The sequence below is a fragment of the Apostichopus japonicus genome, chromosome 12 (assembly GCF_037975245.1).
Source record: "Apostichopus japonicus isolate 1M-3 chromosome 12, ASM3797524v1, whole genome shotgun sequence".
Taxonomy (NCBI): domain Eukaryota; kingdom Metazoa; phylum Echinodermata; class Holothuroidea; order Aspidochirotida; family Stichopodidae; genus Apostichopus; species Apostichopus japonicus.
Genome location: NC_092572.1, coordinates 17958124 through 17975870, shown reverse-complemented (window position 1 = coordinate 17975870; position 17747 = coordinate 17958124). Strand labels below are relative to the sequence as shown.

At 34.5% G+C, this 17747-nt stretch overlaps 1 protein-coding gene and 1 long non-coding RNA gene across 3 annotated transcripts in view; one reads left to right on the top strand and one right to left on the bottom strand.

Moving 5' to 3' along the window:
* Positions 1 to 17747, bottom strand: part of LOC139976768 (uncharacterized) — a 267039-nt gene that overhangs the window by 156209 nt on the left and 93083 nt on the right. The gene's annotated exons all lie outside the window — the stretch shown is intronic.
* Positions 1082 to 17747, top strand: part of LOC139977471 (high affinity cGMP-specific 3',5'-cyclic phosphodiesterase 9A-like) — a 43701-nt gene continuing 27035 nt past the window's right edge. Inside the window, exon 1 of one of the 2 annotated variants that reach the window (XM_071986816.1) lies at positions 1082 to 1595. In XM_071986816.1, coding sequence (XP_071842917.1) covers positions 1527 to 1595 — 69 coding nt within the window. In that variant the 5' untranslated portion in view covers positions 1082 to 1526. The remainder of the gene's footprint in view (positions 1596 to 17747) is intronic. The other variant, XM_071986817.1, reaches the window with a different exon arrangement.

Genomic DNA, 17747 nt, shown 5'->3' with positions numbered 1-17747 from the left:
AATTCTTTTGTCGGGAAAATAATCTTCCCTTTAAAGTGAGTATCGCGAGATAGTGACAAATTCAACACTAAGTGTAGATTTAAAACCAAATCTGTTGCTAGGTTACGGTTACAAATATAGAGTCTCCTTTAACATATCCATGGCTTACACAGTGCATCCTTTGCAATCCTTTTGTAGATTGCTTACGGAGTATAGGCTCATGTTCTTTAATCGCGATCTTTCCCGGAGCGCATGAAGGGAGGGAAAAGGCAGGGGAAGGGGAGGGGGAGGGGCAGACTCTTGAGTTTCTCCACGCTATCTCCACCACCCCTCCAACACCGCTTAAATAAAATTGGCCCTTAAATCTACGACCTTACTGAAGATAACACAATGTATGTAGAATGTGAGGAACATAACAAAACATAACATTACATGACATGTTATGTTATGTCATGATATATATGTTATGTCATGTCATTTCGTGTCATGTCCTGTCGTGACATGACATAACATAACATAACAATACATAATATAACATAACATAACATAGCATAACATACCATAACATAACCAAACAATATACATAATGTTTGTTTTCTGTTATTTTTGTTGATGTTTACTTCAGTCTGTTTTTTATTTTGAGTTATTTTTTTCCTCACAATAGTTGTTGATGTGCAGTACTCAGTATACAGTGCCTTCGATTCTAAGTTTGGTATTTTCGTTCAAGAAGTCATACATACATACATACATACATACATACATAAGACCAACGATCGCGACAATTGTATGTTACACACAAACACTTGTTACCTCGAGTAACCGACGGTCACCTAAGGCAGGCCGTTTGCGACAAAACACTCATTATTTCAATTTACTTATTCTATACATTAAAGTCTACCAGCACTGTTCGACTCATCCCAATTGATCTCCAGGTAACATTAATTCTGACCTCTTTCTTTATTTCGCTCTCTCTCTTTCTGTTTTGAAGTTGCGCGCCACCATCCCCTTACGTCACTTTACGTCGCAATTAAAACGCTGTTCGACCGTATGGCATGAATATACACAGAACACCAAAACAATTTAACGCTGCTTTCTGGAGGTGGCAGTGTAAATGCGACAGATGCCATTAGTCAAAATCGAGTAGTCATTCGACGAAGCCGTTTGCATATTGTGTAGCTTCGCGTTATATGATGGACAATTTGCGTGTTATTATTAATTCTTGGAAGTCTACAGGTTTTCTTCCGTGTCTTATCAACTTGTAGATTCTTCTTCTTCTTCTTGTAACACTGCAAGAACAAAATGCTCACGAAACGTCAACGAGGATTTGTAGTAGGTTGTTGTTCTCAAGCATTGTAAATTTACGTTGATATAAGTGAAAGCTTTCTCGATCTCTCTATCGCTCTGTATATGTGACAAGAAGCTTATAGAGGCCACCATAAGAGAAGAGCTTGACCGTGTGAACAAACGGAAAGGAAGAGTCGAAGTATATCGCAGACATCGAAAACATTGAAGAAAACTACTGAAAAATATAAAATAAATCAAGAAAAATGGGGAACGGTGTATCGTATGACAAGGCTATAACCATACACCTGTCGGTGAATGGATCCAAACAAAAGGTAAGATTTATTGAAATTAATATTTTTTTATACCAAGTTGTACAGACTTTCGTCAAGGGTGAAAGCGGATTTATTCTAACTTTATTTCTACAAAGTTCCCCTTTCTGAATGTCCGTCCGAAATTATGTGGAACGTTTTCTACTAAAATTTAGTAATTAAGAGATCTTTATTCTTTTTTCTCGGTTCCAGTTTCTTGATTTTTTTTAGTATTTTTAATATTTGTCTATAGAAACCTAGTCAGAACAATTGTTAGACTCAGCAGATTTCAGATTGCGCGACGGTATATATAGTCTAAAAATAAATATTTAAAAAGTTCAAGAAAGTCGTAGGGCTGAAATGTATACACTAGTCAACAAACAGTCATTTTCTTATTGATGACAACTTTGAGATATATTAAACCTTCGGTAAAGGCTGGGATGCTTAATTAACCCTCACACTTACACTACGGCTACTTTGCAAAACTTACTAGGAAGGTCCTCGTGAATTTCAAATTTGGTCAAGTTTGTCATGAAAGGGCCGGGGTAATAGTAGCAAATCACGAACATGTGAATAGTAAAGGGATCCACCTGATATACACATAGAGAAATTTTTAAATTTTGTACCGTAGTAAGAATTGGTTGGTGTTATAAATCGGTAGTATATGCTATTAGGATTACAGTCAGAACTGAGGATATGGGTAACCCCAACAAATCCAGTTGTCAGCACAATCCATTTTATTACTGTGGTACAACGATTTCAGATTTACAGTATAGTTTCTTTAATCTCTGTATGAATCGGTTGAGGGGTCAGACATAGGTCCATACCCGACACATATTTCATTCTGTCGGGTTGATTTATGGTGCAGTTTTGCAGGGTATAGGTTTGCACAATGCATGAGAGGATGACTATTCCTCTCATCTCGGACAGATAGCTTGATGGACTTGGATGTTGATGATACATTAAATATATGATATGTTTAAACATGTCAACAATATGCTCTTTAATCAATCTTTCTGTCAAACATCTTTTCCACCTTCACCCCCCCTCCCCCCCCCGCCCCTCATGTGACATATACATACAAACATTTACAAGATTAACTTAAATTATTTTAACACGAAAAACTATTTAAACCCCATCGGTAAAGTACAAATTACTGTGATACTCTTAGTAATAATAATAATGTCCAAAAACTATATTTGAAAACCTAATAGATTAGACCACGGCTGCCAATGTCTCTCCCGAATATTTACTTTGCATATTCTGCTTAAAAATTTAATAGTTAAGTTTATAATATTACACACTGATGTTGTTGTTGTTGTTGTCTATATCGTTTCGTGTTTTGTTTGACAGATTCGTAAGTAGGAGTCTTTGAAACAACACTTAATTAAGCATTAATTTTATCCAACTCCAAAGGTTATTTGCCTTATTTGCATAATGACAAGTTTAGTCAGTGTATATTGTTACTTCCACCTGAGAGGATAGAACAGATAAGGCATGACAGAGCAAATAGATTTCGATATCGAACATTAGCAACGTAAATGGTCGTTAGGATTCTTCGATTTACCGCAACTGTGTGTTTGTAAGCCACTAGAAAAGAAGACTTCATTGAAATCATAAGGTTACAGATGAGAGTCTGTAATTGGTTGTTATAGCCTATCCTAGTAGTTATAGGCTTATATATGTAGGATATTCTTGCCAAAAGTAAAGAAATTACGGAAAACTCGCTCTAACTTGTTAAAGGTTTAGCAAGATGTGGGTAACAGGGTTAGATAGCGTAATACATTCCTGTTACGTATGTTCACATATTTGATTCTGTAATGACGTCATTGATTCGATCGACCATGTCTTTTTTTTTTCGTTTTTAGTCTAAATGTATGATTGACACTCTATCGAACGACTAAGGTCTCCATATCGTTACTTTATCCTTAAATGCATAAACCAACGTTATTTAATAAATTTAAACAAGAAATAGTCATTTGCAGTAGTCTTGTTAAACCTGAAGAGCTTTTCCTGACATCGATTGAGTCATAAAATTGATAAATGAGAAAATCAAGCAGGAGCGCGTTAAGTATGCAACATTAAAGTATAACTTTATCGACTATTGTGTGCAATGTAAGAATAGGGAGACATCTCTCATTCACAAATCCAAGTGTGTGTTGTAACACAATGAAAAATATCAAACGTTGGATTAGGAATGTAGCTGTATGTAGATAAAGACATATAGATCTAGTTGTAGATTTAGATATAGATGTAAATGGAGATGAAGGTGTAGGTATAAAGTTGTAGGTGTATATGTAGGCTGATGTGGGCATGCACAGTTACATGTACATAGAGATACAGATGTAGATATAGATGTAAATGCAAGTGAAAGGTGATACGTACACATATTAAGATGTAGGTGTAGATACAGGTGTAGGTGTAGATGTTGGAGGATGTGAGAATGTTCAGGTATGTATATGTACATACAACATACGCATTGAGATGTAGGTAAAGATACAGGTGTAGGTGTAGATGTTGGAGGATGTGAGAATGTTCAGGTATGTATATGTACATACAACATACGCATTGAGATGTAGGTAAAGATACAGGTGTAGGTGTAGATGTTGGAGGATGTGGGAATGTTCAGGTATACATGTACATACAACATACACATTGAGATGTAGGTAAAGATACACGTGAAGGTGTAGATGTTGGAGGATGTTGGAGGATGTGGGAATGTATACAGGTATACCTGTAAATACAGCATACACACTAACATGTAGGTTGAGATACAGGTGTAGGTGTAGATGTTGGAGGATGTGGCAATGTACAGTTATTCATGTAAATACAACAAACACATTGAGATGTAGGTTGAGATAGTGCTTCATTTGATGATTGTGGATGGAGATGGTTATAATGAACATTGCCAACACAATTAGATAAAATTAGATTTACATGTACATGTATATGTAGATGAAGGTGTAGATATAGATGTAGGTGTAGATGAAGGTGTAAGCGTAGGTGTAGATGAAGTTGTTGGTGTAGAATCGGGTGTAAGGGTAGGTGCTGATGAAGGTGTAAGTGTAGATGCAGGTGCAGATGAAGGTAAAGATGTATATGTAGATGAATATATAGATGTTCATTTATATGTAGATATATAGATAACAGTGAGCATGGACATACATACAAACATACAGACGATGTAGAGATATATGTCGACTATACACACGAACATCTCATATTTTCCCTCCATACCGTATATATAAGCGCTGACGTTGTAAACCCTTACTATGTGGGTCTATATTGTGATTCATTGAACACCGTTATCTTGTAACAATTTCTACGATAGGTATAGTATAAGGCTGATTTTATTTACATTGATATTATTGACATATTCTAACCTTGTATGCTATTAACAAACTCTTATTAATGTTTTCATTGGTCGTTATAAGTATATATAGTTTTTCGAATTTTGATGCATTCAAAACTCGTTCAAGAAGACAAACAGTGGAAAAAAAGGAAATGTAAATATTCTTACTTGACTTTTAAATTAATATTCAATTCAACTTTGTGATCGTTACTGCATGGCTAAAAGCTATTGACTTACCAATGAGAAGTATTATATATAATATGAGCTTGCTATTTATATTTCATGAAAGCTTTAGCAAAGATTTAAAGTCTTATCTGTCACATACTACAGTGCATATCTATACACTTATTTTGTGTTTTGGTCAGAATATGGGACTCTTCATAACGTACGTTTCGCAGTATAACATGAAGGGTTTATTTCCCCTTGAAATCGTCTCAATCGTGTTGGCACTATGAATTTGTGACATTTATAATGAGATGCAGGCACTAGGGGTGGTTAAAACAATGCATGCAAGACGACGCATATGACAAAGACGTGCGTATATACAATGAAACTGCCTTATGTTGATGGTGATGTTATCTCATATTTGGTATGTGCTTTCTCTTTGTGTTACAATTGGCGTATATTTATTAAATCGGGTAAATTGAGCAGCTCGACATTATAGGTTGTTTTGTGTTACTTGCTGTGAAAACCCACGCAGATAGATCATCTGAAATGATATTATAGCCTGTTGCATGTTCCAATATTTCAGTTACATTTTGATTCGGCCTATACATGAGCTACGACGCAATCATTTATTAACACAAGGGAGCAACCACAATATATATTTATATATACGTCTACAGTGATTCGTACCTTTGTAGCCATAGGGCAATAATAAGGGGAGAAAAACCTCGTTTTCTTTCGAATGAAATTTTAGACAGGTTTGCCATATTAATTCTTATATTACGGTATAAAGCCGAGTGATTATGGGATATGGGCTCTCGCGTCATCCTGACACTCCAAGATTCAAGACCTTCGTTGTCCCTAGCAACAGCATGCTTTACGAAATCGAAGATCATATTTTGCAGAAACGAACACGAAAGGAAATGAAAGGAGGGAAACGAGGCCAAGAGAGAAACCATAATTGTTAATTATATTTTTAATGAGGCAGTGTGCGTTATGTAAAGCATTGTATGTCTGCGGCACTACACTGCTCTAAATTGATAAACTGATGCAGCACCTATATGATGAACTTATATGATTTGAATAACGATTCTATACCAAAAAGGGTTAAGAATGTTCTTATCGATTTTCAAATAGATAAATATATAGATAATATATATATAAGATATAGATACATATAGATAAATATATATATATATATATATATATATTATATATATGATAAATATATAGATAATATATATATAAGATATAAATAGATATAGATAAATATATATATATGATATATATATAGCCTATATATATGATATATATATATATATATATATAAATATATATATATATATATATATATATAGCCATTCCTTGTTTCCTTTGTTTCATCCTGTTTTAGATATTTATCGTTTCTTTTGTCTTTAATCACGCATTGATCTGCATCAGAACAATTTAATTTTTAAAGAAAATACATTGTCACGTGACATTTCGTTCACTTTAAAACTTGAGTTTAGAACTTAATATAATCTCATGTGGGAATATATGACACCCTTTTGTCATTTGAGCAAGACCGTTCTTTGGATTACACGAAGTACTGTGTGACTCATCAATTATAAAAGAAAATAAATAAAATAATGTAAAATAAAAACCCTTGTCACGGAATATGGAATTCTGAAAGCTTTTTCCGATCAATTTGTAGAGTTTCATTTACTGATTTATTTGACTCTGAACTCGTTTTCGTGACACGCAATAATCAGGTACGATACAAAATTTTTTTTTTTTTCACTTTTGATGCTTTCTCGTCGGTCATATTTAAACTCCCTAATGGTTTCGTAGAATATCTTCTCTGAGAGAGCCGACACAATCAGATAACTAACAAAAAACTCCATAAGTGGATGCTGTGATCTTATATTGCTGTATTTTTAGACTGAGATTGTGTACCCAAATATAACTCATGCGATATGGATTATAATTGCAATGATATGTGCGTTACAGAATAAAACTTGTAGCTGATCCGGATACTCGTACATTAATATTAGATCACAGTTATTTGCCCCTCCCCCCTACCAACCCCACTCCTCGTGGATTTGTACTACTTTTACTCCTACTCGTGGAATCTATAGCATATCTTGTATAGATAAATAGATAATATACTGTAAGATTGTGTACTCGAGCTTAAGCCTCAAAGTACTCGCACCGGTACTCATATGTACCAAGGGGAATCCGCATATACACACACACACACACACACACACATATATATATATATATATATATATATATTGATATATATTGATATATATATATATAAGATATGTATATAATATATATATATATAATATATATATATATATATATATATATATATACAATGCATTATTATTTATCAGAAAAAGAATGGTTGGATATCGAATTCGGATAATACAGGATCCTAACACAAATTTGTGCAGGTAATCCAATCTTCCCTGTCATAATAAATTACTATACATACAACCTATTGAACTGAAGCGATTTTGATCAACATGCAGCTGCCAATTACTTGTCAATTAAGTCGAAATTTAATTTCTCACCAGCATGTGCACTGTTTACCCTTTATTATACTTTTCTTTTCAAGATTTGCTTCAGTTTCTCTTCTGCAACGGCTCGATATTTTGACTTAAAAGATGTTTACGTAAAATGATACACAAGTGGGCGTTGACTTATTTGTCGCATTACGCATGCGTGTCGCTAAGAGAGGTTGGATCAATTCTTCTACTGTTTTGACCTGTGAAAGGAAGGTGTTTAATGAACAACCTGCAACTCTAACTTAACAAACCAAACGAAATGTGATCCCTCTTGGCTTTCTACATGGGTTGATTTCCAAATTATTCTCTTATGGATTAATGACGAATTCCCGTACACGTGAACATTTTACTCGTGCCTGTCTTAAATCTAGAATTTAAGGGAAAGAGAGAACGCCGATTTTTAGTATCAACGTATTCAAATTGTACACACATTTAATAGGACGGTATTGCTCAGAGGCGTTCAGAGGTTTGGTTCTTTAGTAAAGAAAATTGAGTTGTTTGTTGCAAATAAGAACTTCGCTGACGTTAACCACGATGATTGCTTTGAAAATTAGTTTAAATTGAAATGTTTAGCAAGCTCTTATACACTTAAAAGATCGTCCTTGCAGTCATACACGTATGCTAACATTTTCCTAAAACAACATATTAATATCAGATACTTGCATTTTTACTCGATTCGTTAAACATGGCGCCGTGGTTGTAATTTCTTAACACGTGTTAGTCGAACGATCAGTTATTCCAGGAAGTCGTGTGACTCATCAAAGTGTCTCGGGTCCAGGGAGGGAGTAAGGGGAGGGGGAGGGGGGAGGGGGTACGGGTTGCAACTCAATCTGGGGTCCAAGGAGAGAGCGCCATTGTTATGGTCCATCGGAAGGGGACGTTCCAAATTCTGTCGTACTACAGGTTTCACAACATATACTGATAAATTGTAACACTATCTCGGCATTACACAACATTGTCACCAAAACTACACGTCGGTTTTAATTGACTAACGTTACTTACGGCGTTACAGATCCAACCAATCAATAGTCTATTGTTTCTAATGAACCGTGTAAATGATTTCCCCCTTTCCTAATTATGGTATAATCTTCTGTTAATAAGCCATGATTAATCGATGAAAGTTGCACCTCTTCAATCTAAACTTTTGGTTTCAATGTGCAAATTAAGCTAGACCTTTAGTCTGATATAACAGTATATCGTTCTTTATTAGAAAGTATATGCATCAATTCTCGTTTTGAAAAGTAAAGATACCTTCTTGAGGAAATGATATGATGTGGCACATTGATATCGAAACAAATATCTATTATATAACAATTAATTTTCTGTTGTGGGTATATCTTCGTCTAATGGGCAAGCGTCACAATCAAGGGAATGTCCTGCTTCACTTTACTCCGAACGTGTCCCTTTAACTGTTGCTGACTTTAGTTTCTATCTTCAAGATAGGCTTATAGTATCGTATATGATGTCCTAGTTCTGCCAATCACCTACTTATTATCACAGTTAGGCGCAATTTTTAAGGGTGTAATTCGAATTCACGTGCCGCAGTTCCTTAAACAAAATAACGCAATTCCTTAGCTGATGTACTTCACATGCCAAGGTTTACGACATTTCCATAGGATCTTTACGAGCTTACATTTGAATGTTAATGGCTTTGTCAATCAGTGACAACATGACTGTACACCCATTAAGATACTTACCTTTGTTTCACGAGGCTTGTAATCGATACACAAACTGTAGCGTATGAATACAAATGGGACGGATATTTGTACTCAATTCTGATTGGTCGGTTAACTCAAGTGTTATCTCATATATATATACTACGGACAGAAGAGAAACAGAATAACTATAAAAAAAAAAGATTGTTCTACTTGAAAATTGAAAATGAAGCCAACCTTAACCGCGAAACCGAATGCTAGGTTGAGAATTGCTTCGACGATTAACGTTTTCCATAAAAGTTACAAAATAAATAAATTAATCACAACTGGGGCTTATCGTCAACACATATCTCCCTAACCCAAGTTAACCACAACGGGTAAATGTGACGATGTCTATTTGAAAATAAATTATGGTAATTTGTCTCCTTAGAAGCTGTTATAAATCAGATTATAAAACAGCAGTCCGGACACAGACTAAAAGTGTAATGTGCTCAGGTTTTGCCGGACTTTATTAGTTATTTTTCATAATTGTAAAATAGGTCAATATTCCGAAAATCAGTGGCTTTCAAGTTTAATGAAAACAACGTCGCGCGTTTAGCATGATGTACATAAATTATATTTAAAATAAGAAAGTAATCAAAAAATATTTTATTCAAATAATATATGAGTATTAAATAACTTTGGTGCTTTTCGGTGATTTTTGGTGATTTTATTTTATTACTTTTTTACCTTTGCTTCGTCGCAAGCAAGGATTGAATGTTCTGAATCTCTTCAAGATATATAAATAGTACCTTTAGTTTGTTTTTCATAAATAAATTCCTAACAATCATAAAGACCGGTACTCAAACCACCTCCCCTCTCACCCCCTCCTACTCCCCACCTACTCCCCTATCCCCCTATTCAACCATCCAAAGGCGTTTTCATGTGTGAATATGTGTATATGGTTGTGTTTGTGTAGGCTATGTGATGTTATGTGAACAGACTATACGGTAAGAAAACAAACATAGAGCTAAAAACAAATAGAATAACAATTGTGTGTACTAAGGATTGTGTGTTTGTGTTGTAGAGAGAGAGAGAGAGAGAGAGAGAGACGGAATGCGTTGCTAACTTCAAACTTGACAATTAAGGTCGAAGTTATCCATCAAAGACTGGTCACTGCAATCAACTTGACGTGAAATTCAATTTTCAAATCCGTCGCCTCGAGCAACCAAAGAATAAGAAGAATAAGTAATGAGGCGATGTGAAATGAGTTAGCGGTGAAATAACACAGCAAGACTCTCGGAAGCAAAATTTGGAAGTTCAATTAGAAAATTTATTTTCTCGAGATGGCGGCTGACCGAATTGTTCATATCACAACTCACAGCAGATCAGATGGCGCTGACCTTATGAACTTTCTTTATGAACAGGACCGGTGTATAGATTCATTAGTCAACCTTTAAAGTCGACCTCGAAAAGGCTGATATCAAATTATTGAATTAGAAATAGATAATTTCACATCTCTGTCAAAATTATAGATGCAGCGTGAAACAGACCTTCAAAGTGATATATTAAACAACTTTATATACAGTATACACACTGTGCTTTAGTATCATGTTTGCTGATATTTTATGGAACGCCGAATATTTAAACACTATTTGTTGCAAACTCATTCATATTGTCCATAACTTTCGATATTGTTGACAGCATGTAACCTGAAATTGACTGATTAAACCGTTAATTATTTCAACAGTGAGACACAAAAGGTGAGCTGTGATAACGATCACGACAATCTTAATCTTTTTCAGTTTCTTGATTTTTCTTTACATTGTTTATTTGTTCTCTTGGTATCTCTGTTGAGCCAGCATGTTCTATGCACACACACAAAGACAAGTCGAAAGTTTCGTTAAAAATGCAACTCTTCTCGATAAAATTTTTCCTCTGTGGATAAATAACAGAATAGTTATGAAGAAAAAACAAAGGCATGCATTACAATGGACCCGATGACATCACTCAACCTTGCCCTTACCAGATGCATCAACCTAACGATGCAGAGAGTTCCCAGCAATTTTGACCTGATGACATCATTCGACCTTGCTGTTGCCAGGTGCATTAACCTAACGATGCAGAGAGTTTCCAGCAATTTTGACCCGATGACGTCATTCGACCTTGCTGTTGCAAGGTACATTAACCTAACGATGCAGAGAGTTTCCAGCAATTTTGACCTGATGACGTCATTCGACCTTGCTGTTGCCAGGTGCATTAACCTAACGATGCAGAAAGTTTCCAGTAATTTTGACCCGATGACATCATTCGATCTTGCCGTTGCCAGATGCATTAACCTAACGATGCAGAAAGTTTCCAGTACTTTTGACCCGATGACATCATTCAACCTTGCTGTTGCCAGGTGCATTAACCTAACGATGCAGAGAGTTTCCAGCAATTTTGACCCGATGACGTCATTCGACCTTGCCGTTGCAAGGTGCATTAACCTAACGATGCAGAGAGTTTCCAGCAATTTTGACCTGATGACGTCATTCAACCTTGCTGTTGCCAGGTGCATTAACCTAACGATGCAGAAAGTTTCCAGCAATTTTTTTCCTTGAAAAGCAAGAAATAGTTGTTTTCTTTAAGTTCACTTCATTCCATGGATATTCGTGAAACCAATCAGTCGTTATGAAGCAATTATTTTTTCTGTTTTATCTGATTTAACAGTAGTTGATTTTCCACCATGAAGTAACCATTTATCATTTTGTTTTTATCCTATCTGTCAGTAATTGTATATTCTATTTCCTAACCACTGCATGCGACAATCAGCGTGGTTACTGTTACTCCTTGTTCGCCGCGTATTGTACTAGATAAATGATTAAAATAGTTAATGAGACCTTACTTCTAATCCTATGAGTGGTTACCTAGCAACAAACGCAATTAGCGCGTATAATTGCGCTAAGGCCACTTTGCGTTGACTTATGGACAACAAGCTTCGGGCAAACGAAGGTTGGGTTTTACATCATATTCTGCAAATGTTTTTATCTTGTTTCATCGATAACTAAATTTGACAATTTTCTGTTGTTCCCCCAAGAATCAAAAGACTTTAAGAAAATAATAATAATTAACCAAAATGTTATTTCTCGTGCGCACAATGGCGAGACATAATGACAATAACTCAAGACAAAAGACTTTTTATGTTTACTGGACTGTGTTTGTTTGAAGAAAAAAAAAACAATTTGCTGTCGATTTAAACGTTTGAATGTTGGTTTGTGTGTTACCATGTCAAGTTAACGTGCCTGTATTAGTGCTATGTGAATATTAGTTCATTAATGATTGAAAAAGATTATCAATTTAATATGTGAATATATAGTTGACAGTCTATACCCGCAGCTACTTGTTTGTTTACAAGACTTGCATGTGACAGTTTCTATGGTCAAGCCCGTTCCTTTCATTGGAAGGCAAATTGTTTTTATTTTCAAACTAAACTCAAGTGACCATGTAGTAGGTCTCTTGTATAGCTAACTGATGTACAGCTAAATCATTGATCACCAGGGGAATAAATGTAATATGTGGGTGATTGTTAGACATGAACGTAAAGGCTAGTAACCAATAGAAAGTAACTAACGATGGGTAGCTAAGAACGATTATTGGGAAGAAGAACGTATATATATATATATATATATATATATATATACATAGAGATTATATGACACTATCGCATCATAGAACGCCTTTAACACCAGTTAACGACTGCCTAATGCATGCTTCCGTACAACCTACCACGTATTGTAGTTTTTCACATTACTCCAAGTTATTAATACATATCACAACGCGCAGGAGGCATCGCATCTCATTTTGATACCGAGAACTCAAAACTTTTCATTTCACGTATCTGTTGCCACATTTCTTTATTGTACATGCTCTTTACCATCCTGTAAAATCCAACATGATTTATATATAAGCTGTCATCTCTAGGGAAATATGTTTCATATCAATTACAGAGAAAAAGGCTCAATATGAAAAACAAAATTATTAGCTTCGATTTTTTTTTTTTTTTTTATTTGGGGGAGGGAGGAATATTAAAACAAATATTCAAATAGAATTATTTACGAGCGTTTTCAATGACTTGTCGTTTTAAATATATATATATATATGTATATATATATATATATATATATATGTAATGAGTGATAAATTCAAGACCCTTTCAAGTAATATGAGTCATTCTTCTCCATAATACTCGAAGATGAGAAGCATCACATTTGCTAGGAATGCTGACAACTGTAAATAACTGTTTCGTTCATTTAGTATTTAAACTTGTCACAAACAAAATTCAAAACGAAGCGAAAAAGTCATTTTAAAGTAACATAAGTAAATGAAAACAAGTTGTTAAATTTCGATAACACTCGAAGAAAGAAGCGTCATATATTCCAGAATTGCTGACAAACTATAAACATCTAAAAGCAATTTATTCAAAGTTATCGATATTCTGTCAACTTAGACACATAGGAACATTCCTTACTAAACATATAGAACTTAATTTATGTAGTTATATCTCTTTACCTTTATCGTATATAAGTTTATTTGTCAAATAGAGTACTTTATAGTTTCAGTAATGACAATGGCGTGCGAAGAGGTGTGATGATAATCACTACGCTTTGCCTTACCCCTCCCGCCCCACCCCCTACCCTTCACCCCTACCCACCACAATCTACGCCACATGAGAGATTCTTTGAAGACAACTTCACGATCTTTGCCAACAAAGAATCTTATACGTATTCAACGGAGGTCTCGGAGTTAATTTCCTCCCAAAAGTTTATATTCAAACGGAAACTAACTTCATCGTTTTGCTGATTCTGAACCAATTTCTAACACATTTTGCCCTAATTCTGTTAACCACGTAATTTTAAATTTAAAAAAGTACAAACAATTTTTTATTTTGCCCTCCAAATGTTGATATATTTCTTCCAGTTAATTCTTAATAGTTGATTTTACGTATTTTTATATTTGATAAAATATATCTAAGATTTCAGTTCGGTTATTAATCATAATAAGTACTAGCTTGTACTCACACGTGTATACTCAAAACAATGAGATTTCTATATTTTTACTCTAATACGCATGCTGTCGTATTCGCGTAGGCGCCTACTACATATCTGATCTTAGCTACCCTCCACTCCCCCCCCCCCCCCCGCGAAGAGGAAAGTTAAACGTCCTACCATTAAAATTACTCTTGCTCACCCATTCCGAAATAAACCATCTCACTCTCTAGGATCCTATCTTAAGATCGAACAGGTTTCACGCCAGTTTTTAACGTAAGCAAATAATTCAGTCGCGTGCGTATATCAAATAATGATTGCTATACTCAAACATTGTACAGTACATATATAAGTGGACCCTATCTCTGTTCACTGTACCGACCCCTTAGCCTACCTCTATACTGTCGCTATCGTAATAACACGCAGGACAGCGAGAAGCCATAAATAATATCGAAAACTGTTGAAATGTATCCTGTTTTTAGATATTTATTTTATAGATATTTTATTTCTATAGAGCCATTTGAAGATGAGATTCCTGCCATGATTTACACTCTGTTTGTATGCTGTTTACATTATAGTGTAATGAATCTGTCTTACCCGAGAGGCGTCAATAAGTCGAAAGGTTGAAGTTAGCGAGAAACTACAACATCAAACAGCTATACCAATCAAACTGGTGTTTACTATATAAGACTCGAAATCTCACGTTCTATATAGGTATATCATTAAATTCTGAACTCACGACCCGATACTGTAAAAATAGAACTTTTTTTCTCACTAGAATATTATGATAATTTATAAAGTATTAAAAAAAGACGATTATTGATCATCATTTAATGTTTTTTTTTTCTTTTCTTTTCTGGAGTAGTCGGTTCAAATCCCGTTCGAACTAACAATTCCTTTGCTTTTTTTCAAGTTTGTTTATAATGTCCCAGGCTGTGTTCAGTTGCTCATTTACCAGATTTTTCGTCATCAAATGAAAGTTTCTGTATTCTTTTATCAATTTTACTCTTATTTCCAACATATATTGTATGCAACTATCTTTTCTCATATTATAGTATTGATCACATGATGAAGGGCAATTTCAAAAGTGTTGTCATATTTGAAACAAAAACTGATTAGCAAAGCGAATTTTTCTCATATATCAACTCAAAACTCTCCAGGTTTTTAAATGTTATGAAATCTATTTTCGACTCACAAAAACAAAAACGTTTGAATGGTTTGCTGTAAAGCAGCATCTAACAAACTCTATTGAAAATATTACATGCACTGACATTTGGGCTGCGCATCGCACTTTATTAATATATAGAATGTTTTTTTTATTTATTTGGACGTCTTCAAAAGATAGAAGTGACCGCGTGAATCAGTGTTAATTGTGGATCAAGTAAGGTTCCATCGTGTCACACTGTGCGTTTTCATTATATACATACACATGTGAACAGTGTGTCGTTCATGTTTATGTAGAGCCTGAGGTCTATTTGTAAGCAAGTTGTTGTTTTTGTTGTTAATCTCGGTATAGTTGTTGTTGTTGGTTTCACCGTTTTGAGAGAATTTTTTTGTAATCCATTGCGAACGGTATGGAAATATCATATTAAGTTGACTGTTAGTGTTAATAAGTGTTAATATTAAGTAGACTGTTAGTTCAACAGTTTACACGGAAATGAGGTAGATATATACCTACGACATATCAATAGTATACATATACTTTCAACAGTTTACACGGAAATATTGTATTAAGTAGACTGTTAGTGGTTGGTATATAGATATAAACCTACGACATATCAATAGTATACATATACTTTCAACAGTTTTACACGGAAATATCATATTAAGTAGACTGTTAGTGTTTGGTTTATACATATAGACCTACGACATATCAATAGTATACATATACTTTCAACAGTTTACACGGAAATATGGTATTATGTAGACTGTTAGTGTTTGGTATATATATATATAGACCTACGACATATACATATTGCATTTACTTTCAACAGTGTACAGTATAGTACAACTACTGTATCTGATGCTACCAGTTAATATATAATATATTATTTAGTTTGTTTGTTTGTTTGTATATTTTGTTTGTATATGTGTATATCTTGTTTGTATGTATTTTACTGTAAAGCGCCTTAGAGCAATTTCTGATTGGATAAAGCGCTATAGAAATTTTGTATAACAATAAAATAATAATGTCATTGTTTAATTTGATATCGTTTGTGCATGCATTATGCTGTTCTCAGAGCAATTATTAATTCAGTCATTAAGAGTCTCACTGGCAATGTGGTATTACATATCGCAGCTGGTTCTATTTTCATTATTACATATTACCGATTACCAGCGACTTTCCAACAGTTCGCTAGTTGCTATATTAACTAATGGATTAAAGATACCAGTGCTGGTTAGTTGTCCTTGGTAACAACCTAATCCACCTGCAGGCTAATTAGCTTAATGATAATTCTAAGATGAGGGAATAGCAGCTTTCTAACCTTGTAATAAACCAACGGTTCCTTTTTTTTTTTTTTTCCTCCTCCATATGTATTCACGATCACTTAACATGGTACACATTAAAATTATACATTGAAAAAACAACAATGGTATGGTCTGTTACATATTCAAGCAACTGCAGTAAGTATCAGTTAATGTAAGTAGACAGCAAAGGAAACCATTTGCACTACACACAGCTAAATAAGAAACTTCTACGTAAACAGGTTTGGACAATATGAAAAGGCTTTTCTAAGCTCCGGGAAATTCACTTTATTTTTCCGTGGCTGCTTTCGCTTAAAATAATTTAAACTTTCGACGCTCAAAGCAAATTTAAATTTATAAAAGAAATCATCGATATTTGGCTCGGTGTTACTTGTCTTGCATACGAAAATATAATACTTCAGGTGAATAATTAAGAAGTTGTAAGGGTTCCTAATAAACAACAACAGTATATGTAGCGCACTGTAACCTAATAAACTACTTAGAAGTCAGGTATTTGGTGTATAGGTTAACATCTCACGACAAAAGTGTTCTATTACTCTATAGTGAACTATTACTCTATAGTGAAAGGAGTGACAAGTCCAAACATCAATATTCATATATATATATATATATATATATATAAATGAAAATCGTAATGAGTTGGAAAATCAAGAACAGTGAAAAAACTTTCAGCCTCCACCGGGATTCGAACCACGGGCCTCCCGCTCTGTACGCGGACACCCTAACCACTAGGCTATGGACGCTGATTGTATGTCCAGAGGTTCGAAACCGGTAAGGAAGATCGTAATTCCACTGTAGGCGTTTGCCACCTATATCGAACAATACTAGTTCTGTTTTTGGTGACATATTTTGCCCTACTCTAGAGATCAAACATGATGCTATCCAACTCGAAAATCATTTGTGATTCCTAAAGCCGGATCTCGAAAGAGATACTTTGAACAGACTTTATGTTA